The sequence below is a fragment of the Electrophorus electricus genome, chromosome 3 (genome assembly GCF_041902795.1).
Source record: "Electrophorus electricus isolate QZ-2024a chromosome 3, ASM4190279v1, whole genome shotgun sequence".
Taxonomy (NCBI): domain Eukaryota; kingdom Metazoa; phylum Chordata; class Actinopteri; order Gymnotiformes; family Gymnotidae; genus Electrophorus; species Electrophorus electricus.
This window is the reverse complement of record NC_137499.1, coordinates 32,281,959-32,306,990: the sequence shown is the minus strand read 5'-3', so window position 1 is coordinate 32,306,990 and position 25,032 is coordinate 32,281,959. Positions and strand designations below refer to the sequence as shown.

At 42.5% G+C, this 25,032-nt stretch overlaps 1 protein-coding gene across 2 annotated transcripts in view; it reads left to right on the top strand.

Moving 5' to 3' along the window:
* tbc1d16 (TBC1 domain family, member 16) overlaps positions 1–19,417 on the top strand; it is a 30,495-nt gene extending 11,078 nt beyond the window's left edge. Inside the window, exons 4-12 of one of the 2 annotated variants that reach the window (XM_027003409.3) lie at positions 3,716–3,907; positions 4,754–4,901; positions 5,067–5,231; positions 5,577–5,725; positions 8,187–8,321; positions 8,607–8,793; positions 9,111–9,290; positions 10,468–10,614; positions 10,949–19,417. In XM_027003409.3, the coding sequence (XP_026859210.2) occupies positions 3,716–3,907; positions 4,754–4,901; positions 5,067–5,231; positions 5,577–5,725; positions 8,187–8,321; positions 8,607–8,793; positions 9,111–9,290; positions 10,468–10,614; positions 10,949–11,209 (1,564 nt within the window). In that variant the 3' untranslated portion in view covers positions 11,210–19,417. The remainder of the gene's footprint in view (positions 1–3,715; positions 3,908–4,753; positions 4,902–5,066; positions 5,232–5,576; positions 5,726–8,186; positions 8,322–8,606; positions 8,794–9,110; positions 9,291–10,467; positions 10,615–10,948) is intronic. The other variant, XM_081711151.1, reaches the window with a different exon arrangement.
* The last annotated feature ends 5,615 nt before the right edge of the window (positions 19,418–25,032 follow it).

Below are 25,032 nucleotides of genomic sequence, written 5' to 3'. Positions count from 1 at the left end.
AGCAAGTATGAATATTATACTTATAAATTGTGCATCCAAGTGTCTTACTTTGTGGTATCCCCCAAGGTTTGATGCTGCGCCCGGCATTATTTAATTTCTTCATGCTCCTATTATTCAGGATAATTACAGTATAAATAAATACAGACAATACACACCTCTTATTGCCTAGGTCATTGAATGTGTAGAGGACCTCAAATTATGCATGTGTGCCATTTTTCCAGGTGTTAAGCAAAGACAAAAGCAGAATCCCTTGTTACTGTCAAAGTGTGCATCTAAAGTCCCTGTGGGTGTCAAATCTGTGTGGTATTTTCAACAGTGACCACAGCCTTATGCACCATATAAATAATGCTTTGAAAACTCTGTTCTGTCATATGAGAAATATATCTAAGGTGCATGACATGTAATGAGCATTTAGACACATGAGAATGAAGAGGCTTATTTTACCTCTTCTCAAATGTTGTCATGGTCTTGCTCCACTGTACCTCAGTGAATTTATTATTAATTATGTACCCAGAAGAGCTCTCAGATCTACCAAAAGTAGCGTGCTAGTCATACCCGCTACTCAATGAGTGGTGAGACAGCCTTTCTTTATGATGTCCCTTCCCAGTGACCCAAGGGCTCTTTTATGAGAAGGATTAAAACCCATCACTTCAGAATTACTTAATTAACCTGTAATTGACTTAATTACAGAATGACTTAACTAACCTGTAACTATTGCACTTATTTTATCTTTTCCATCCATCCATTGTATCTTTCCTTAAAGCACTCTGTAAACCTTGTTGGAGAAGTGCCATATAACTAAAGTTTATCATAATAATAATTAAAAAGAATATAATAACAATAATAATAATAATAATAACAACAACAACAACAACTAATAATAATAATAATAATAATAATTATTATTATTATTATTATTATTATTATTATTATTATTATTAAAGCTGGGTGGTGGTTGTGTTTCTAAAAGTGCGTGCCCTGGTATTTCAGATTTCCTCTCCTCTCAACCAGTGTTTGCTCTGCTCTCTTAGTGGAGACACCTTCCTGTTTGCTCCCATAGAACTGGGACGTTCCCCAGGGTAACTGTGCCAGACAGAGCCCCTCCTGGGTGTAACTGGAAGCTTTCAGTGTGAGTAGGTTTGGAGGGTGGGATTTCCCCAGGCTTCTCCCATAAAACAGTGTTGACTGGCTTTGCTGTAGGCATGTTGTTTGTTTAATGAACCTGGGTTTCCCTTAGAAAATGTTTAGTCCCAAACTGGGATTAACTGGTCTTAATCTGTGTGTTGGAAGATATGTCACAGAGTCCAGTGTTCCAGGGTCAGATTCTGATCCAGTTAACTGCTGTGGAAAAAAAAATGGCTATTTTCTTATTTCAGTGATTTGCAGCTCACCTGGTAAGATATAGTTTGTAAGTTTTGGTTGTTTTTTTTTTTAATAATTAAAACAAATAGATTTATTTGTGTAGTTTACCATTCATGTTGACTGCACCCTCAATATCAGCCTATCCTGAACTCCAGTTCTATCTCCACTGCATTTTGTTATACATAAGGGAAAAAGAGTATTGGAGCATCCTCAGTTCACATTTGTTTTGGTCTTGTAATGATCATGAGTTTCCACATGAGGGAGCCACAGAGGAGAAGATCACATTCCTGAGGGGCAAGAGCACTCCAAAGAGCTGCACTGTTTAGCAAATTGATGCCTTGGCAGAGACAGGCATCTGTTAGAGACTATTGGAGAAGAAGCACGAGACACCAGCACGTGCTCTCCTTTTGCCTGTCTAGGGTTGCATTCTGGCCACCTTGCTTTACTTTGAAGATTTCTCTCCCTGCTGGTTATTGCCCTCTGATGTTTTAACTGAAAATGAATCTAGCAAGACTTTCCTAGGGAAAGAGTAGCAATTTACATGCTTGTCTGAAGTTCTGATTGAATAATCTTAGTTATAACCTTGGATGAAACAAGTATCTCATGGCCTCTGTTTTTGACATTTTGTCATTTTTGTTTCATTCTCTGTCCCTCCCTAGAGCTTTCCCCTTTTTCCTGCTTGCCCCCCCCACCCCCTTGCTCTTTCTCTGTGTGTGTGTGTGTTTGTGTTTGTGTGTGTGTGTGTGTGCGTGTGTGTGTGCGTGTGTGTGTGTGTGCGCGCGTGTGTGCGTGCGTGTGCGCGCGTGTGTGTGTGTGCGAATAATTGTATTGCTGGATTCAGCCTCTCTTTGCCCTTTGATTTGACTCCATGTTCTCCTGGCTGTATCCCGGGCTCAGTGTCAGCTCTGTGGATTAAAGAAATGAGGAATGTTCCAGCCAGATGAACTCTCTGCTCTCTGGAACCAGCTCCATTGATGGCATTAGTGGGACTGGAACATATCACTTGTAATCACTCACTGTGTTTGTGTATGTGTGTGTGCGTGTATGAGTGTGCGCATGTCTATACACATGTAAGTATATGTAACGTGTACAGTGTGTGTGTGTGTATACAATTGGGTGTGTATGAGAGAGAGTTTTGTGAAGATGAAGACTAGAGAAGAGAAAAATACAGAGGTCAGAGAATTTTCAGCTCGCCAATTAAAGCATGGTTTTGTGCTTGGTGTGATGCCATTGTAATGTGTGAACTAGCTCATGCTTATAACAAGTGTGACTGTATGTACTGTTAATTCTCAGAAGGCTGTTCATATTTAGATGTGAAGCTGTGTATGATTTGAGAAGCAGTCCCTAAGAGAGAGGCTTCATTACAGCAGGGAGCTCCAGCTTCTAGACAGCCTGCCTGTTGTCATCCAGGCTTCTAGGTCCAAAGACAGAGACAGTAAGTAGAAAGGTGAAAGAGGAAGAGATACAAGTAGCCAGTAACATCAGTTTATGATACCAACAATGCAATCTGTAAAAACTTCAGTAACTTTTAAACCACATGGTGAAAGCTAAATGGCAAAACATATATATAGTGGATTATGACTTAGACCTCGCCCCTATTAGACCCCTAGATTGGTAATGGAACTGCCTTTTTCTGTTTTGACATCCTATGCATTAGAAAAAGTCATGAGTGTTCTTCTGGTGGTCATCTCAGCAGTGGGTGTCCTGTTGTGCCATACTCACTTGCTCTCGCTCAGCTCAGCCGCACCATATGGCTCTGTGTGCAACATTGTTTTGATTTTACACTCCCAGTGTCCTCTCAAAAACCGCAACAGCCATTAACCACTGGCCTGCCAGTTTGCTGGTGTGACAGGGACGTGTCTAGAGGTGCATTTGGCCTGTTAGACATGCTCGGTTAGAGCGAGTGAGAGGTCCTGGGGATCAGGTTACGGTGCGGGCAAAAACAAGCAGACTGAGAGGGAGAGACAGAGTGACTGGGGTGTGTGGTGGGGGGTGGCGAGAGAAAGAGACAGAGATGACAGGGGAAACTGGCTGGCAGACAGGCTGATTTGTGTCTCCGCTTTGCTCCTGCCAGCACAGTAACTTCCCCACATTCCTCTCATTCTCTGTCCCCTCCAATCATCCTGTGTCCACACATGCACTCACACGCGCGCACACACCCACATTAATCCCAAACTTCACACTGCACTGCGAACCCAGCTGTGGAACAGATTAATCTTTGTAAGTGATTTTTGTCAGTTATTTTAGGATTTGCCTTGCAATATACTATAGTATACTGTAAATAATTTTTCAAAGGTCTGTCGTTCTCTGACTAATTATTAGTGAGAGTATAAAATTGTTGGCTCATTTCCAGGGAGATGGGTGATGAGTCCATGACCCACTCTGCAAGCTCTGCCTCCAGCTTGGACAGCCATGCCCCCTCTGAAAGCAGCCAATCACAGGGTGCACGATGTGAGGAGCAGCAAAAGGTTCTGGCTCTAGAGCAGTTGTGTGGAGTGTTCAGAGTGGACCTGGGTCATATGAGGTCCTTACGACTATTCTTCAGGTATGAGGCTATAGCAGTGCAAGCACAAGAAAACTAAGCCCTGTCACTGATTTAATTTAAGTTGACTGCTATATTCTCACAGCCATTTTGTATATTTCCCAGGACATCTTATCTAATGTATTCACAGCAGGTGCTGTTAATTAACTGTTGAAGCTATGGTATGAGACTCGGTCTGTCATCCATCTGCCAATTTAGCCAGTGAGGGCTTTTTTGAAAAATATGAGATAATCGCATGAAATTAGCTCTTCAGCTTCTGTTAATCCTCCTGAGGAATTTCTGTTAGGGATCGTCACCCATGATTGCCACATTGTCACCACTGTGTGTTTTTACATGTGACTGAGTCCCTGTGGCTTCACACTTATAGCAACCAAATATTTACTAACTGTGGTATCACCTTGGTCCATTGGTGACACCTGCTGTCACTTCAGTCATCAGCTGACATGATAACTCTACTAGGTATCAGCACTGAAGTGCCAACAATCACAGGGCACAATTTTGGGTATGCAAGGCACAATTCTTGGAGGCTCCTGATTTCTTTAACAAATTTGGTGTCCAGGCTGCCTACAATGTACACTGTGTAAAAGGTAGATTCATTCTTATATTTGTGATACATAGTTACCTAGAGCCTATTTTATAAGCGTGATAACTATTTCATTAGTCATTTATGATGGCTGACAATATGACTCCCTCCCCCCATTTTGCTAGAAAAGGAAACGCCACCAAACCACAATCATGTCACAAAACAAATACTGGTTGCAGCTTTTGCTGCATAATTTACAGTCTGTTGTCAATTAAATGCTAACTGCTAGCTGGTGTACTATCTGGGATGCCCTGCTTGTCCTGCAGTGATGAGGCCTGCACCAGCGGTCAGCTGGTCATCGCCAGTAGGGAGAGTCAGTATAAGATCCTGCACTTCCACCATGCCGGCTTGGATAAATTAGCCGAGGTCTTCCAACAGTGGAAGTGTTGCCGGGAGACGCAACTCAAAGACCAGGTGAGGACGAATGCTGGTAGAAAAAAAAAAGGAAAACCAACACCACCACCCCCCCCCCCGCCCCAAAAAAACAAAACAAAAAAAACCCAGAACACACCACCATTGCTGCTGCATAAGGCCTTCCAGAGAGGTGTCTCACACTGACAGTCTTGATGCCTAACACAGGTGGCGGACGAAAAGTCATGCATGCAGTTCTCTATCCGCCGGCCCACCCTGCCCTCCACAGAGACGCACCCGGAGGAGCGGCTGTACCGCAGGCTGGAAGTCAGCTCCTGGCTCCGCCATCTGAACCACAGTGGCCAGGTGGAGGAGGAGTACAAGCTCAGGAAGGTGAGGCAGACATCTTTGATTTCCATTTGAGTTCATATGAAAGAAAATGTCAACTGATCATCTAAACGGAGAGTAAAGCACCTCGTCCTGCTGTAAACAGACAGGCTTGCCATTAATTTTGTTGAAATTGGTTAAGTGCAAAAGATGAATTGCATCTAATATCAGACAGTGCTAAATCACCAATATTGCAGACTCAGTGTCCAGTCCATACTCTTCAGTTAGTTGTCTGGGCCAGGGGTTCCCAACACCATTACTGGAGATCCACCAATCTGCAGAATTTACTTCCCAGTTACTCTGGAAACAAAGTCCTCAGCCTAACAAAACTAGATCTCCTTGTTGTTCCAGGCGATCTTTTTCGGAGGCATTGACCCATCCATCCGAGGGGAGGTGTGGCCCTTCCTGCTGCACTATTACAGCTATGACTCCACCTCTGAGGAGCGTGAGGCTTGGAGGATCCAGAAGCGCAGCGAGTACCAAGAGACCCAGCAGAGGAGGTAAGCGGCTCCGGCATGTCTGGCAGCACTGACCCAGCTGCACTCATAGTGCACACACTGTCTGTGCCCCCTGTAGGACTGAAACCACCAAAGCCAGCGACAATGTTCATATCTACCTCCACTTCCTCTGTTGTGGTATCTGACAAAGATGGATAGTTAGGTTCAGTAAAAATCTTTTACTTCCAGCCAACTGGCTTTGCTAAGTACCTCAAGTCAGTAGATAGATTGAATTAGTGAAATGAACTGGATGATGCATAACCATGCCTTTTATGTTCTGAACCTGAACCGTTACAGCTGTGGCATATTGACTAAAGACATTTTATGCTAAAGACATTTTATGTGCATGTTTATCTGTTAGAAACATAATCTTTTATAAACTGTTTATATATATATATATATATATATATATATATATATATAGATATAGATATAGATAGATAGATAGATAGATAGATAGATCTATATATATCTATATCTATCTATCTATCTGTGTGTGTGTGTGTGTGTGTGTGTGTGTGTGTGTATAAAGATGATTACTATAGTTCGACAATACAATTAAAGTGAGGTGACCTTAACGTAGAATTGATCTCCGCACCTTCTTCAGCTTAACCAAGAATTCACAGTACATGAATACTTTAAAGTTGAGGTTCCAACAACTTGTTGTTTGTTGTCTCATTAGTGAGCTTCTGTCAAAGCTCACTACTGAAAAATTGGTCAAGGAAAACTATTGGGGCCAGCTAGCACTATGTAACAGGCTATTAATCTAACACAGATTCTCTTTGATATTTATTAACTTTTTTTGGTGAATGTATTCCTTTAGGTTTCCTCATTCTATTGTTAATGTGTGAAATACTGTAGGCAGAATGTGCCATCACTGCCAGCGTCACAGTCATCTGACAGCATTTGATCATTATGGCGTGTGTTAAAGATGCGCAATATAGAATCCTTTCACAGGCTGTCTTAACACCCGTGGTGAGTCTCAGTGGACCCACCTAGCAGAGACAGCATGATCCAAGCCACTACCAATCAATAAACACATGTGCAACAACGCACCCGGTGTGAATTAATGGGTCCCCACGGAATTGAGCATGTCATAACTGATTAAGGCATCGTCTGCCCATCGATACAACAGGCATTACAGACTCTGTGTGTGTTGGCTTGCTTAATGAAGCTTAGGTGTTTGTAGCTATATAAATCTATAAAGAACTACATTGCACATATTTTTTTTTTTTATCAAGTTCGCTATAGTTTTGTAGTTTGTATTGTTTTAAGTAAAATCACCATGTGAATAAGCTCAATACAATATTCCTCTTATTAATTAGACCATAATGTTACCAGCTTGACAATTGTGAAGAGTTATAACCTGAGTGAGCATTGTTTGCATTGTGTGTACCTTCAGACAAACAGAAATACATATGACACATAAACACAACGCTGTTATGTGGAAGTTATGGAATGGTGTAGAACAGAACCTGACTGATGGGATGCCGTAGCAGTCATGGAAGGCATTTCATTTATTTGACTGGGACCAATAAGCATATCTTTTGCTTTGCTTTCAGATGGATGTACTTGATAAAATCAAACCCATAAACCTCTGGAATATTCTACCTGACATGGGGTCTTGGTGTGTTCAGAACAATGTGAAATACATCATACTGGCCACATTTAGTTTGAGGTCCTACAGTATTAGCCTGTTTCTGGAATTTGTTTGAAGTCGGCAGTCTTCATTCCACTGAGTTCCCCTCTGGGACCATGTTGATGTTATGATGTTCAAATTATAAGGGTCAGCAATTAAAATGTCACAGATGTGCCTTTATGTACACATTTTCTTTAGTATGTACATTGTATAGTTTTTTAGGATGTACAACTACAGTTTTATCTACATGTTTGTGTGGTGTAGTTGAAAAAAGGTACACGGTAATGCTGATGTATGTTATTGTTCCATGTTGTTCAGATGTGCAGCCAAAGTCCTTGGAGACAGGAATGGAGGGAGACGGAGGGAGGGAGAAGCATGGGGAGAGAGAAATAGAGAAAGAGAAAGAATTAGAGGGTGGAAGAGAGAGAGAGACAGAGAGTATGAGGGAGAGTGAGAAGGGAAGGGGTGGAGGGGCTGTCTGGGGAATAGCTCACACAAACATAGGCTCTGAAACAGTGGTGTGAAGTTGCATCAGGTCTGGTGTTGCTTCATGCAAAACAAACAGTGTTAATTAAATCCCACCTGCTTGGTGCAAGTGCAAGGCTTCGAGGCCTTTGGCTACAAGGCATCCTACACATCAGTGAATGGTGTGGACATAATGATGAAAATGTAACGGCAAAACTGGACTACGGGGCCCCAGGCAGCTTTTAGGAGTTACTGAATAAAACTGAACAAAACACTTTTAAATGAACTCATTTGTCAAATGAGTGCACTGGATTGAAGTTTGCCTTCGATTTTCATTTCTGATCTCTTTTCACCTCCCAGGTTGTCAATGAGTCCTGAGGAACACAGTGAGTTCTGGCGGAAGGTGCAGTTCACTGTAGATAAGGACGTGGTGCGGACTGACAGGAGCAACGTGTTCTTCAGAGGAGAGAACAACCCTAACGTGGAGATCATGAGGTCAGAGCCTCACCCTTTCTCCCTCTATCTTCACACCCCCACCCACTATTAAATTGAAGACTCTCTTAATTATTCTAATTATTGCAATGGAGCTAACCCTCTATTGCCATGGCAGATATGTTTAATTCTGTCTGTAAACTGAGGCACTTGGGCTGAGCTCTTTCTTCACGGCATACTTTCACGCATGCATGAAAGCCTGTGCTCTCTCATACCAGACCATACTGCATGCATGCACGTCTCTACAGCACTGTAGAATGTGCCCGTCTGTCCTGCTCTTCTGTCCAGACGCATCCTGCTGAACTATGCTGTGTTCAACCCGGGCATGGGCTACTGCCAGGGCATGTCGGACCTGGTGGCTCCGCTGCTGACCGAGATTCAGGACGAGAGCGACACATTTTGGTGTTTTGTGGGCCTTATGGAGAACACCATCTTCATCAGCTCCCCCAGGGACGAGGACATGGAGCGGCAGCTGGTGAGACCTCCAAATCCTCTCTCACAGAACTGGGGAATGGTGATGGAGGACCCGTGGGCATGGTGGGGGTTGGGGAAGAAGTGTGGGGGGTTAGTAGGGGTGCTGTTTAGCAGCAGCCTGATTTCACATGGGCTCGTTTTGGAAGCAGTCAATCAACTTACATGGGAATATTTAAGTATTAAATAACAATTAGGAATTGGAGAGTAGATGTGTTTAGTCATCAAGGAAAAACTCTCCTTTCTCCATTTTTCTCTATATCTTACTGTTTCTCTCTCTCTCTCTCTCTCCCTCCTCCCTCTCTCCTCCCCTCGTTGTAGATGTATCTGCGGGAGCTCCTTCGCCTCATGCTGCCTCGCTTCCACCAGCACCTGACGGGTCTGGGTGAGGATGGCCTGCAGCTGCTCTTCTGCCACCGCTGGGTCCTGCTCTGTTTCAAGCGTGAGTTCCCCGACACCGAGGCCCTGCGCATGTGGGAGGCTTGCTGGGCCCACTACCAGGTAGGCTGTGCTGCCACAGCTTCGCTGGCCTTCTGCTACACGCCGCTTCTCACCAATGGCATGCCAGAGCAGGACCATCATGATCCGTTGAAATGGAAAAAATGTTAAAATTGTTAAGTATATACATTAATAATAATAATAATGATAATGATAATATGGCCACTTTTTGTAGAAATGTAGCCTTCTGCGTTTTGAAGTCAAATTGTTTATCCCACAGGGAGGGGTAAAGAACCTTGAAGCAAAAAATCCAGAATTCTGTCTTGCCAAATGAATTCTTTTTAACTTTAATGCCATTTTCCTTGAAGGTTAGGACAAGACCCTCTGCACTGTGTTTTCAATAATATTTGCTACTTTGTTCCTAAGGAATAATTAAGTGTTTCAGTGAGTTGGTCCAAGTAGAGCCTTTTTGATGACTGTTTGATGATATGGGTTTGGCCCACAGAAATTGCACTTCCCTTTGTACATTCAAGAGAAGTTTAATTCCCCCCACCACATACAGAGACACATACCCTGTTAGACCAAATATATATTTCTTCTGTTTCCATTCTCAATTTATTTTCTGCTTTCTCTGTTGATAATGTGCATTTTAAGGTTATGGTCAAATGTGACCCATCATTTTGAACAATAACATTAAGGACCTTCTGTTTGTAACTTATGAATATTCATTTTTCAAATTTGTCCTTTATATCCTAGAATTGGTTTTAGTTTGTTTATATCAGTTTAGTCTCATACTTGTTGCATTGTGGCTCCAAATCCACCAGGAAAAAATAATCAGTTTGATTGTTATTTAAGTGTTGCACTCTAAACATCAGTATATAAGCATAGGGATGTTTGGGTGCATCACTCTTACTTTAATAACCATTTTAGCTGAACCTGTGAATAAGCTTAGATGTCAGGCTAATCGAGAATGGCATTATCATATATTGACATAGCAATAATTAGGTGATACTGGGAAACTAAGCAGTTTGTCCTGTCCCCCCCCCCCCATTTACTCATTTACATGCTTTTTTCCCCTCTATTTTTGATTTAAACCTTTTTATGTGACTACTTGTTGATTGGTTGTAGGCACTCAGGCTGTTTAACATTAGATTATAGCAAAATATTTTTGCTCAGGTTTTTTTTGTCTGTGTGATTGGTTGTTGGTGTGCGTGTGTGTGTGTTTGTTTGTTTATGACAGACGGATTACTTCCACCTATTTCTGTGTGTGGCCATCATTGTGCTGTATGGTGATGATGTTACAGAGCAACAGCTTGCAACAGATCAGATGCTGCTGCATTTTAGTAACCTCTCCATGCACATGAATGGAGAACTGGTGCTGAGGAAGGTACCATAATACACACACACACAAACACACTCAACTGTGATGCAGGTGGCAGAAATTTCCTTTAATTTATTGATCAAGGATATTTTACAGTACAGATCTTTAGCATTGAGGCATTAAAGTAATCACACACTTCCACAGTAGTCTAAATGATTTGTTGTATCAGAAATGAGACCATGTGGGCTTTGTTTGCATCTAGAGACCTTCCAGAGTTTCATCAGTGCCATCTCTAAGTGTTACATTCTAAACAACCAACAGTTAAACAAAACAGAATTTTTTCCTATTACTCTGTAAATACATTTCATTTCTCTCAGCTGTCGTCTTGTCTGTTTGCTAGGCTCGAAGTCTGCTCTATCAGTTCCGACTGCTTCCCAGGATCCCTTGCAGTTTGCATGACCTGTGTAAGCTGTGTGGGCCCGGGATGTGGGACAGCCGTTACATCCCTGCCATAGAATGTTCCGGAGAGCACCCTGACTCTCAGAGCTGCCCCTATGGAGGCACTGCAACCCCACAACCCCCACCCTCGCCTAGCCAGACAAATGAGGGCAAGCGAGGATCTAAGACACGGGACATCTTTAACTTCCGCAAACAGTCCTGACTGCAGCTACGTTCAAGAACTACATTACCCACAAGGCCTAGCCCCAGAGGTACCATTCACCCAGTGCTTTGGTGAATGCTGCGAGCTACAGACCTCAGTGTAATTGTTAGTTAAATAAGGGATATTTTCTGTCTAATATATGGAATACTGCCTAAGCTGAAATCACATAAATATGACATTTTTGCCATGTCATGATTTGAAGGAGAGTTCTTTTCTCTCTTCTAAAAGGTGAGTGGGAAAAGACGATCATGCTGTGTTAAGTGTTTATTAGATGACAGGATTCTGGAAAGGACTGGCAACCCATCTGGAGGCACAGAAGGATTGGTTTACAGAATGTCATCAATAATACACATTACAGTCCAATCATATAAGCAAGGATTGTAATCTTCTCTCTTTCTTTTTGATGAATCTAATATATTTGTACTCTTTCTAATACCCTTTTAACTTTTTTTTAGACTGTGCGCTAACATCAGTGAGTGTGTATTGTGGGCGAAAGACAGCAACTGTGTTTTTGGAGTTTAATTTGTTATTTAGTTATACTGCTGGATCAGACATATTCTGCTGCATTAATGGTCTTAAACCTACTTTAATCCAGACAATTGGTGAAGCACAAGGGGAAGAGGCTCTAGACCCTATCAGTCAGTACGGGAGATTCTGTCAGATTAGAGTTTGACAATAGTGCTTTCTCGATCCAGATCTCACCATATATTGGCATAAATTGGAACAGACTATAGATTACATAGAATGGGATGCTATATGTTATCAAAGCAATATATATCTGAATTTGTTTTACTCATGTAGTCATTTAAACATTGTGCAAGGAAAAAAACAGCAATACTTCTTTTGTCTATGTATGCTTTTGCATGGTATATTTTTCTTTATTACTAGCCAATCACATTGTAATCATTGTTTGAAGGTAAACACAAAGGAGATGAAAGTGAGGAGGCCATACACGTTTAGTGGCACTTTCCTGTCCAAACATAAACACTGTATGGGCAGGATGCAGAGACGGCTCCTTCTCTGCTAAACACACGACTGTGGCAGAAGGTCTTAATCCCCTTCGTAATGCCTCCCCACGGTGCAGGGGCAAAGACGGCTCTAGTCCCAACCCTAGTGGGAGCTGCCTAGAATTAGTGAGTCTGGGGACAGCCATGGGATGGGGAGGGGGTGTGGAGCTGAACAGGCTTGCGTGCGGTTGCATTAGCCATGGCGTGGCATCGGAGAGGCAGCGTGCTGAAGATAGTCCTGGCCTTAAAGGGTCCCCAGGGCCTGTTTGAGAGCAGTGAGGAGTGCAGCTATCTGCAAATTGCTGTTAAAAGGTAGCATTAGTCTGTGGGAGCTAAGCTGGGCCTCTCCACATGCAGCCTCCATAAATGACATGCATTATGGACCCTTTCTTAACCATTAGGCATTTGGACAGCTTTCTCAAATACCCAGCGAGCATTGAGGCTTGGGTGGCTATCGGAGAAGGGCAAAGGGATGTTGACATGTTTGGAGAAATAATTGGAAAATGGGCAATGAGGGCTTTGTGTGTGTGTGTGTGTGTGTGTGTGTGTGTGTTCATCTTGACTGTGAGCTTGTAAGCCACTTTATATTTCCCATGTTCCTCTGAATCCTTATTGCTTGTTTGTATGTTAGGTTTTGCTTCTTATTACCATATTATTAACATCTAAGCAGCTACCTTTCACCTTGAGTGTGTCCTTTAAGATACAGGGTATTATTCAGACATTCAGAAAGCTGTGTGTGTGTGTGTGTGTGTGTGTGTGTGTGTGTGTGTGTGTGTGTGTGTGTGTGTGTGTGTGTGTGTGTGTGTGTGTGTGTGTCTGTTTTCCAAAAAAATCATGCCTCAGTTCTTATCAGGACCTGTTTCTAGTAGTGTCTGCCAGGTGTTTACTGATGTTTTTATCCTAACAATCAGGTCTATCTAGAATGACAACTTTGCCAGCTGGTCTGTCTTGTACTTGGAAACATTGTCAAATGCGCTTCTAATTTGCCATGAGGCTTGCTTCCAAGCAAGAGAGGCATGGTTAACCCTATCCATTTACTAATTATTGTCAGACTTGACAATTCCCTGGTATTTGTTTTACACACATTGTTAGAAGCTAGAGTAATTATTTCTTTCAAAGTACACGCACGCACACACATAGGCATGCAAACACACACACACACACGCGCACACACACTTCCTGCCTGCTTTGAAAACCTAAGTTGCTTGAGTTCACATTAAACTGCCAAATGTGTACATCTGCTGAGTGGTGAAATGTCATCTAGATATGTAGACACTTGAGCTACCCACCAAGCCTGGTCTGTTCTCTTTGCTCTTTGCACAATTCCAGAAGACTGTAGCTGCCTCTGTTCTTGTTATAACTGTATTGCAGCAGCTCTGATGGAGATAGTCCTCAGGGATCCTGTGTACCATGTGTGATCAGAACTGTAGTTGCTTCTGGTTGTTCTGCTGTGTCTAAGTCAGTGACATTTTAGGCAAGCAAACATTAAGGGATGCTAAAAGCCTAAGCAGACACAAAATCAGCACGTCACATCAAGCCACCATGGCTTGTATTCCTGAGGATATGACTCCTCTCATCTGCTAAAACAGGGATATCTGAGATAATCATTTTTATTTTGCTGCTACACAAATGCACATGCTGTTCACAAAAAAGCAATTATCAGAATCACATAGCGAAAAGGGTAACGGTGTGTTTTATGTGGTGCTGTAGCTGTTATTGTGTCAGAGGGCAGAGGAATATGATGACGGGATTACCCGAATTTCCCCTTGTGCATTAATGTGGTTCAACCGTAAGGTCTTCATCACGCATAGTAGTTAAAAACATTCATGTAAACCCCTTGAAGATATACATCTCAAAAGCATTTGAAATGTTGCAAAAGCACTGCTGTGTGTGTGTGTGTGTGTGTGTGTGTTTGCATGCCTAAGCATATATCTTTCAGCTTGTTTCTTTATTAACTTTACATTTGCTCACCATGTGCAGCCCCTTTTGTTTGCATTTGTCACAGAACATACAATACAACTCCCTCTCCCTGTCTGTAAAACTCTTTAATGCTTCTCTCTCTCTCTCTCTCTCTCTCTCTCTCTCTCTCTCTCTCTCACTCTCTCTCTCTCGCTCTTTCTGCCTCCTTCTTCTCTTTGAGTGGCAGTGCATGGCCCTTGTGAGCCCTTGCCGACGACACTGCATCAGCCTGCTGCGCTATTGGCCCTAATTATCAATTACAGGGGCCAGGCGGCCACACCTGCTTCAGGCTGAGGTGCTAATAAGCCAGAGCCATTCAGAGCAGGCCTGCGGTGTGTGTCAGCAGGGCTGAGCACCCCTCTCCACTGAGCTGCTAATGGCTCCTCCTGTCACAGTCCGAGCGAGTAATCAGTGCACGCCAGGGACAGGTCATGCATTCCTCATTTACAGGCCTTTCCCCACCGCCTGATGCTTTGGCCTGGTGGCGTGTTGCATCGTTATATATGTTCCGGGGTGTTTGTAAATGGGGAGATGGGGGGGAGTGGCCCCAGTTCCTTGACCGTGCTGCGACCTGGTTCATTAAACGTAAGGCAGAAAAGTAGAGGTAAAGCAGGCTGGAAAGGCAACATGCCTGGGCCATAATTGCTGGCACTGCACAAAAGCGAGCCTTTCATTGGCATTTTGAAAGAGAGAGTTGTGTTTTGATTGGGTGTCACAACGCCTGTAATTCCAGGTCCAGGTTTAGCCACTTGCACTATAAAGGAGTGTCATGATTCTCCGACCTGAGTCGTTCCTCTCCACCTGCATAAATGACCTCAGATATGATTTTCTAGCTCATGACAGCTTGAGGGCAACAACATTAAGCTCCGTACTATATCCGATGTCTGCTTCCAAAAGCAAAACCTCAGCCATGTTTACCGACGTATCTTGTCTCAATACATTTGTATATCAAAATAACCCTGATGTATCCTGAATTTACTCATCATGAAACCTCAACCACATCCTCTGTTCATCTGTAAAGTTCTTATGGAAATTGATTGCCCATATTTACAGAGAACAGAGATAATTAGGTGTTTGAAGAGTGCTGGATTGCTATTTTTACATGTGAGCACCGTTTACTTACTGTTCTATACACAATCCTCAAGCACTTGCTGCTGTTTTCAGCAATCAGGGTTTGAGACTAAAGTGGAATGTTTGTGTTGAAGTGTTTTGCAAGAACAGCTTTAAATACTCCTTGTAACCACAGAAATGTAGCTTTGCTCCTCGTGATATGAAGGAGAACAAACACCTCTGAACATTTTAAACATGATTTATGTAAAATAGCCACAAAAGCATTATAATTTTGTAAGTTGTGATATGATGCTAATATATTTCACTGATACATTTAATATTACAGCAATGTTATTTCGCAGAAGCAAGTCTTACTTTTTTTTTTTTCTTTACTAGATGCAGGGTTTGATGTCTCTAGATGATGAAAGGACAGCTCGTAACCCCATTCTGTTTATGGGAATAGAATAGTTGCAGTATCAGAGCCACTTTTAATGCACGCCATGCAAGTGCCCCCCTCCCTTTTATGCTTTCATCTGTTTTGTTCTTTCAAAACAAATATAGAATATAAGTGGAAAAGAGGCATTTCACATTCTCTCAGTCTCTCTACTTCCACTACAGGAAACATGAGTTAGAAAGTACTGAGACATACCATTTATAGTGTGTGTGCGCTTGAAGATATCAAGTTAGGCTATATAAAATGATATGATGAAGCAGAAACGTTCATTGAGTTCTGCATTACCATTTCAGTAAAGAATGTTACATTATGGTCTGGTGTTCCTAGAGACATGCTATGCTAAAATTAATATTAAGTGAAGGAATTCCCTTTAACAGTCCCATGTAGCCAAAAGTTAACCTCACTTTAATATGTGCCTGGAAAGTTGGACCTATATGACACGTGTCCTGATGCCCGAATCTGTCTCTGAATCTGAATGTTATGAGTGAGTTATAAAATGGATTAAAACTTGTGTGTAAGGATCTCACAGGTCAGTTATGAACTGTATAAGGTATAATATATTTATTTTTCTAAGATCTATAAAGAAAATCACTCAAGAAATTAACAAAATCATTTGAAACAGATGAAAATTGCATTTGAGAGCACTGGTGGCATCATTCATATGTGTATTGTGTAACATGCGTTTTTTTGGTTTGGTTTTTGGCATCTTCCATTTCCCCCTGCTGTACGAGCTGTTTCTTCACAAGTCTTACAGTATTCAGTAAAAGGTACAATAGGTTACATGAGCGGTTATCCTCCACAGTCATAACCCAAAGTATAATCATTCCTGTTTACATTGACCACTTAGAATGGTGCACGACAAATAGCTACAATTCTACTGTATTATGTCACACGTGTCTGGGTATACATCTGACAATTTTATTGCAGAAGTGGCTCATGATGGTGCCATTGCTATATTTCAATGTCACACAAACGGTTATTAAGAGTTTTATACCGTTTGAACCACATTCTGTAAAGTATTATGATTTTGCAAATAAAAGAATTAATTATGCATATAAGAATGTGCCTCTACTAATCTCATGAAAGTCATTAACCTGTAGATTAATTGCCTGTTTTGAAAATCAAATGGTCTGCATAAACAATAACCCTATTATAGAATGAGGATGCTAGAGGATCACAAGGCCAAGGGCACCTTCTGGTTTGTGCTAAATTGCTCAAGCTCATTTTTCTAAGCAACCGAGTGTTGCAGGTGTCAAGAAGAAGCTGAGAAAAGGTCAGGAAGGTGTGGAAAGGTTTGGGTGTGGGGACAAAGGGTGTGTGCACATGTACGTATATACGTATACAAATTCAGGAAGTTTCAGACACGTTTCTTTCTCCCAAGCATCCGTTATTGCATAACTCCATTTTAAGCATACCTGAACGTAACTAATTGTTTGAATACAAATTACAGCACATATTATAATTCTGAAAAATTACACCACAGATTATAATTCTGATAAATGCAATGTTGGTGTCTTTATTGTTGATTCTTTCAGATACCTGTGCAATTGTGCAGACATTTTCAAACTCCTTATAATACAGATCGTGACCATGTAATCATTTTAAGATCCATTTTTTGTTGTATAAAATAAAATTGATGGAAATGTGCAGGATATTTTGGAGCCTATTTTATCAGACACTTAATAACAAGGCTGTAGCGATCTTTGCAACTTTCAAAGGGTTAAACCACCTGCGCGAGAACGATTCCCTAGGCTCTTTGAAGGTGGGACAAATGATGACGCAGACAAAAGCCTGATGTGCTGTAGGTTCACTGATAAACAAGGAGGAAAACAACATGATGGTCCATCAATATCAGTAAAATTAAGTGCCCGCAAATTAAACTGAGGTACGTCGCTTTTTCAAACAGAATATTTATGTCTCCCTATATATATTTTTATGAAGATGGAAAAATACACAAATTAGTTAATGATTATATAAAAAATACATGGTGGTCAAGTTACATGAAATTCTAAGACCTCCTAAATGGTAATCACCATAGCCTTGAAGTTCTGAAGCATTACTAATCCCCTAAAAACTTGCAAGGTTTTCTGATGACAACTCTATTCGGCTTTTGGGAACTGTGTTGGCATCACCTCATATCTTGCCCCTGACATTGCATATCACTGACATATAGATTAATCATTCCCACCACACCAGACAGTTTGGACATAATGATGCCTATTTAACACCCCTGAGAAGCTCTTGCTCTTGACTTGTGTAAATATTATATCTTTTATAGGTGTCACTTTTTGCTGAATCATTCAATCACTGCGTAGAGAAGCTATTTATTTCTATAGAAAAATGGAGTTTGGGGTTTCAACGAGTTAATCTAAGATTCTACTGAAAAGTGAATGACTTATTCTCCAAAATTTCAAAAGTTCTACCGCAGTCTCAACATTACCTCGAGCGCAGCCAGCGCAAGGAAGCCCTGAGTTTAGCCCTGTGACTGTTTGACCCAGATGGTGCTGACCGATGTGAGGCCAGATGAGGAGATTTGGTGTCACTTCATTAAGTCAGAGCTAGCCACATGCTGCTGGCCCAATATCAGAGCAAGCCAGAGAGAGCTGTCATTCTGGGCAGCAGCTGTGTGAGATCAGGCATGAGTCACCACAGGGAGCTCCCTCTGAATGCTTAATCCCAGATTATTTTCACAGCCTCGCAGACCTGGATCAGGGGCTGAAAGTGCACAGTCAGCTCTCTTTCCCTAGCTCCCGAGATTATTGTGGCATGGTTGATCTTGGAGGACCTCACTGGATGAGCCTGTATGCACACTAGAGACACAGACATGCATTCAGTTGGACTGATGTGGTTGGATGTGGTGACATCATGCTTTGTTTAAACAAAAAAGACAGTGGAGAGTTTACTTCCAAGTCTGCTTTAAGATGACACAGTTTTTACATTTGTTTCATGTTCAAAGTACCTAACAAAGGCCTATATGGAAGTTTAATAACTCATAGCTTCCAGAACTGGCTATAGTTATGTATTGTGATATGAGTCTGCATTAAAACTGTAGTGACATCTATATGTTGTGTTTCATTGTCATTAGACACCGCCAGAGTGTTTTTAGTGAAACATTTGCTAAGACGACCGGCATCCAATAGCTATTTTATGCTTCTATATGTCTAAGTAAAAAATACATTCCTGTACAGTTTGACTCATTCAAAAGAATGTCTCATGGAGGGGCCAATTTCTGAGAACTTATGAATTTCAATAAGATGGAATAAAGCCCCACAAGTGAATGAGCTAACATGATCTCTAAGCCAGGGGAAATTTCCCAGCGGTCCTGCAGCGCGACTACCAGCAGGCCATTTCCTTGGCGATGGTTACCAGGGAGTTTGTTCCGTAAGTCCCTGGCCAAGTCTCACATCGGGTCCAACAGCAAGTAAACAAGGAGCTAGCATGTGATGCAGTCAGAAAAGCAAGGGGAAAAAAATCTTGTGGAACCCGCTAGTCTGCTGATCCAATCAATAGGGACAGTCTGATTGTGGTATGTTACTGTCTCTGGTGTGGTGCTTGCTGCTGGATGCTTGTACATTGTTAGTGTAGCTCCTTAAAAAAACACTCAAATGCTACATCATTACATGGCTTTGGAACCAAAATGCATATTTTAAAAAACCTGTAAATTCTTGATTTGTATTTTGATATTTATACCAGCATATGTACATTTAATAAAACTGCTAATAAAACATGCAAAATTCATGTTCTGTGTATTAATTCATAATATGTGTAGTGCACAAGGTCAGGCACAGGGATACTTAGGTTACTTATTGATTGATCTGGTGGGCTGAAATTCACAGTTCAACACAAAAGATGTACAGATACATCATTGGGGCACAACATGTTTAGCTTTGTTACAAATTATAATATTACTTTTCTAAATATGAGTATAAGCCAGTATAACAAACTGTTCAGTGATCTTCTACAGTATCACAGGACCAATCTACTAATAAGGTGGCCCCTCTGTGACATTTTTACCATAATGTCAGATAGTTCTGGGTCTTGACTCATCAAGCATACTTCTCCCTCCATCTGACAGGTATGATAGTACCTGTACATAGTCAGCTATGAAAAACACGACTTGCAAAATCAAAAAGGAAAACTTAGGTTTTACTTTTAAGGTAGGTGCTTTCTATCCACCACTGATATGTAGATATTTCAGCTGTGCAGATCTCCAAATATGGTTTATCTGCCTGTGTATCTCTAGGCTGTAGAATAGAGTGAGGTAGCCTAAAGCACACAGGATGCAGGGCTCTTGCCGCCTCTCCATGCTGTTTGGTTTTCAGAGTCTCTCTCTCGCTTGCTGTCACGCGGACACACCCACATGCATGTGTATGTCTACACACTGACTAATTTAAGGAGCTGGTGTCTAGAGGTCTGACCATCAGGTGGAAATTTTCCACTGGTTTTTAATTCCCTTTGCTAGTACAACAAACCCAAGCTCCACCCACCAAGGGGAATGTGTTTACTAAATGATTTATTAATGCTTCCCTCAAGGTTAGTGCTGCAGACATTGGTGCTCCAAATAAACCTCCAAATAAAACCTCCAAATAAAATCTGCAGTGATAAGATACTGGTGATTTTGGGCCAAACTGATTTCTGTGTGTGTGTGTGTGTGTGTGTGTGTGTGTGTGTGTGTGTGTGTGTGTGTGTATGTGGATAGACAGGACCTGCATTTGTGCATGTGAGTGGGTATCTGTCAAATAATGTTACTTAAGGTGTTTTGTGTGAGTGAGTGTGTGAGTGTGTGTGCCAGTGGTGATGCAGTGACAGGCCTAACACTCAGTCATGCCAGCGCTCACAGCAGGGGGTTTCCGCAGTCATTAGAGCTGCTCACAGGGAATCCTTTCAGTAGGAAAAACCAGGGTTTCACTGATCTTCTCTCTCTCTCTCGCTCTCTTTCTTTTTCTGTGCGTCTCTCCCTCTGTGTGTCCTCTGTTTCTCTCTCTCACTCTCTACCTGACTGAAACAACTGGGTCTTACCCGCAGTGTTTTGTCTTTTGTCCTTCCACAAATATCTCCCTTTATTCTGAAGCTCTCATGGACTGGCCCTGAAGAGAGGCACTCTGAGTACTGTTATGATGCAGAATGGTGAGGCTTCTCTCACATTCCAGAATGAGAATACAGTACAGATAAAGCCATAGTCGGCTCATCACCAGGGGAGCGTGTGTGTGTGCTTGAGTGCAAGGCAAGCGTGGCTTAATGGTGAGTGTATTTAGTCACGCTCTACAGAAAACAGGATTAAGGAAAGAATCTTGAGAGGGAACAAGTGTGTGTCACTAAGTGTTTATCTTCAGTCCGTCTTCACGACCTGATCGCTGCAGTGGGGAACTGAGGTAACTGCCGCACCATGAGACATGTGCTACCCCAGCTGAGCAGGCAGAGACAGCCTGCCCCGCCTGCTAACAGGCTTGTTTGTGTGCCTGAGCCGGTTGGCCTGTGTGTCAGCCAGCATGTTCGTGCATCTTTAAGAGGTCTGCTTGCATCAGCGCATGTGTTTGAATGTGCTCTGCATGCACAATGTGCATTCCTGCCCGTTTATCTACTATGTAAGAGTCTAGGAACTCCTTCTGCCCCGGTTCTTGCAGACAGCACCGTCCGCGTCAAGCCCGGCAGGGCTGAAGCTGAAGTTGTGAAGCTGCCTGGCCCCACTGCAGTCCATCCCTCTCCCTTACTTTCTCCCTGTCAGTGGTGCGACTACTAAAAGCCTCTTTGTGTTCTTTCTGCCCTTCCCTCGGCCCCCGGCAACAAAGAGGCGGGTGTGCCACTGCCTCTGCCCTTCAGTGCACGTGGCTAGAGACGCGTGTGAGGCCTCGCTACACCGTCCGCCTTGCCTTGTTCTCTCAGGCGCTCCCTCTCTGGTTCTCTCTCCCTTTCGTCTCTCTCTCTTTCTCTCTCTGTGAGGGCGATCCTTTTCTCTCCTTGCTATGGCATCTGGAGCCAAGCTGTCAGCCAGGTGCAGTAAGGTGGACTTGTGTGTGGGCTGAATAATGGGCACAGACAGCCCGTGGAACTGCTGTTACGCTGGGAAAAGAGCTGCTCACTTATCAAGCTGGGGGCCAAGCATGGGTACACTTCATGCATCCACATTGCTGCCTCAATTAGAGCGCTGCCTTGCACTTGCAAATGTGAAATTCCTGTATGACACAGTGCTACACAAACATTAGTGGCAGAGGGACTAAGGCAATCTGAGCCACTAGGCCTTAAGATCAGTCCTCAGTAAGTTGGCTTGGAGCTCTTTAGACACTGTTTCATATTGAGGTATCAGTAAAGTATAGCCATAACCATTGCAGCAGGCAATACCATAGCTGTGTTACTCAAGGTTGGAAGTGAGTGTTTACATGGTTTAAAAAGCTTGGATTTGCTGTACCTTCAGACCCCTCAACAGACTAAACTCTAAGCTCCCCAGCTCGAGGCTGCTGTTTGCTAATTTCCCAGTTATCATCAAGTTGTATGAAGCAATGAAAAATCAATCAGAGAAAGCAAACTTGTCTGTGTGAGGTGTTTTCATATGTGTGCACATTTATCCAATATTTAACATTCCAAGACTGCTCATACCACTACTCTGCCCCAGTATTTGCAGACAGAAAGATCTGCCTCCATAGCTCATGCAGTCCCGACAGGCTCTCTTGAAAATACTCTGCCTTCCACACATCAGCTAGCAGCCCCTAAACATGGGGGAGAAAGTGGCTGGCTAGCTGAAGCCTGTTTAAATCAAGCCAGCGTGACTATTGTTGAAGCTCTTGTACTACAGGCTGCTTGAGGATGCCGTCAGACTCTCATGTTGCTGCTCATGTTGCTTGCAGCTAGAATGCCAGCTTGTTTTTTTGTGTTTGTTTTTCCCCCTGTAGTGCAGTGTTACAGCATAATGAGTGCAGGACAAGGGGCTTATTGCTGACAGCAGTGTTGATTTCTCCTCCCTTGAAATCCCCTCGTTTCCATCAGGGTGATTGGAGGATTAGCAGCTTTATAACACTCAGACTAGTGCTGCGAAACCGAACGTTCACCACCTCACGTGGCGGACATGCTCGTTTGAGGTCCATGCCAAGCGGCGAAGATTGCTGCTGTTAGTGAATTGCGCCCTGGAAGACATGCGATGACAGGCCAATGAAAAGAGCCATGTTCCTTGTTAAAGCCCTCGACAGATCTGACAAATGACAGTCATCTTGTGTGAGGAAAAAGCAGAGAACCAAAAGCAGAATATATAAAGCCCATGAAATTTTCTATGATAACGCTAAGCCTGTTATCCAAAGCCCAGACGACCAAATGATTTCAGTTTGAAACAGCATGGTGCGCCTGGCTCCCCTCCCCATTCCCTTTTCCACTGTTTTGCAGTTTCTTGCATCTCCTGAGACCCTGTACTTGTAGTGCTCATTCCTACTGTCTCTCCTTTGACACATCATTTATTTTATGTATTACACAGTGTGACTTTTAAGGGTTAAAAACAGCTAAAGAAAGCAACACTTTATAAGGGAAGGACTTCGCTGCTGATTATAGCACCTTCACCAAGAAGTGCCCAATTCTAAGAAGAAGAATTTTATTGGAGAGTTTTCAACTGATACAGTGGTAGTACATTCACAGGCAAATAGACCATGCGACCTTTGTAAGTTGCTGTTACAATCTGGGTAAAGTATGACTGAGCACATTTACACTGTCATGTTCTGCTTAAGCAATCTTTTCTGTTTCACTTCGCTGCCTTCTTGCCAGCTGTGCACCCTGTTTGTTTCTTCAGTCAGATATCTCTGCACATAGTTAGCATACCATGTTCTGTGCCTGAAACACAGAATAACTCTGCGAAACACTGGCTGCAATGAAGGTGGGTGTGCACACAGGCTCTGTGGGCTGGCCTGTATTAATCACCTTTTTGTATATATAGTTCAAAGATAATGATCCATTATATTGTTGTGTGTTACCTGGTTTCTATAAGAGTTTGCTGACTAAAATTATTCTTTACTGGTTGATGTTAGTAAATGTCTGAGAAACTCAATTGTCAGTATCTTTACAACTGTATGGCAAAACCATATCAGCCTGGCTCCATGGAGGAGGTCATTTATTTTTGGAAACAGAGAGGGAGGTGTCAGATGAGTGATCTATTCCCTGAGACTGTGATGAGCAGTTGGGTGAGTCACACGTCTATAAAACCTTCAGGGAGTTTTCTCCATCTATCCATCCATCTAGCCATCCATCCACCCACTCAACCACCCACCATTGATTTGTGCATATTTTCTACTCTGTCTTGCCCTGTCGTTTTAATCTATTTTCCTTTTCCTCTCTCTCACTGAATCGTTTCTGTACCTTATTTAAGATTTTACAAGTTGTTCACTGATTCTGCTCCCAGATGCACTGATTATTACTTCATGGGTGAGGCACAGTCACATTAGGCTGTCGGTCTATTTGCTTTGTTCATACTGGGGTAATGTTATCCAAAAATGAGTCCACTTACACACCATCTGCTTGCACCGTTTCAGTTACACACTATATCCATGCAGATAAAAGACAGGTTCAGCTAGGTGACGTAGCTCCAACTGGCATTAGAATCAACGCAGCGTTCATGGTGGAAACATTTTAAACATCCTTTCCCACCTCAACTGTATCATATGTTGAAACTGACAAATATTACTTCATTTAGCTACAAGCCTGATAGAGTCCCAGTATGTGTATGTGTCTTATTTAGAGTGAACAGTCATCCAGGCCCTGAATGAGTAAGATGCTGTAATGTTATAATGAAACAGAGAAGGTGTTAAGTAGGCTGGCATAGGCAAGAGAAAAATCCATTGAATCCATTGAATGGAGTTGAATGTGTGTGTGTGTGTGTGTGTGTGTGTGTGTGTGTGTGTGTGTGTGTGTTTGCAGGTAGGCAGGTTGCCCTTACTTTAGGTTCCATTTTGCATATATGCATTTGGACACTGCTGGCACTTGATAGAACCAGTTCAGGCTACAGCATGTGTCACCCTAATGGTTTTAATATGCTGGTAAATTGGAGGCAGGCTGGTTGCCGTGTCATAGCCGGCCGACACATACAGAGACAGTATGTGTAATGTGGTGAAACAGACAGGCCTATTAACACTTAGTGTGTTACTAACAACCCCTGCAAGTGTCACCATCTGCATTTAATGGGTGTGGGTGTGGGTGTGTGTGTGTTTGTGTGTGTGTAAGTTGCATTTATGGTTAAATACAGGTACTTAAGTCAGGAGTGAAACAAGACAAGCGTTAATTCATCTAAAGCACTTTTTTGATTTGCAAAGGATATGATTGCCCATGTATTTACATGGCTGTGAGTCCGTGAACGTGTGCCTGTATGTGCATCACTGATGTGC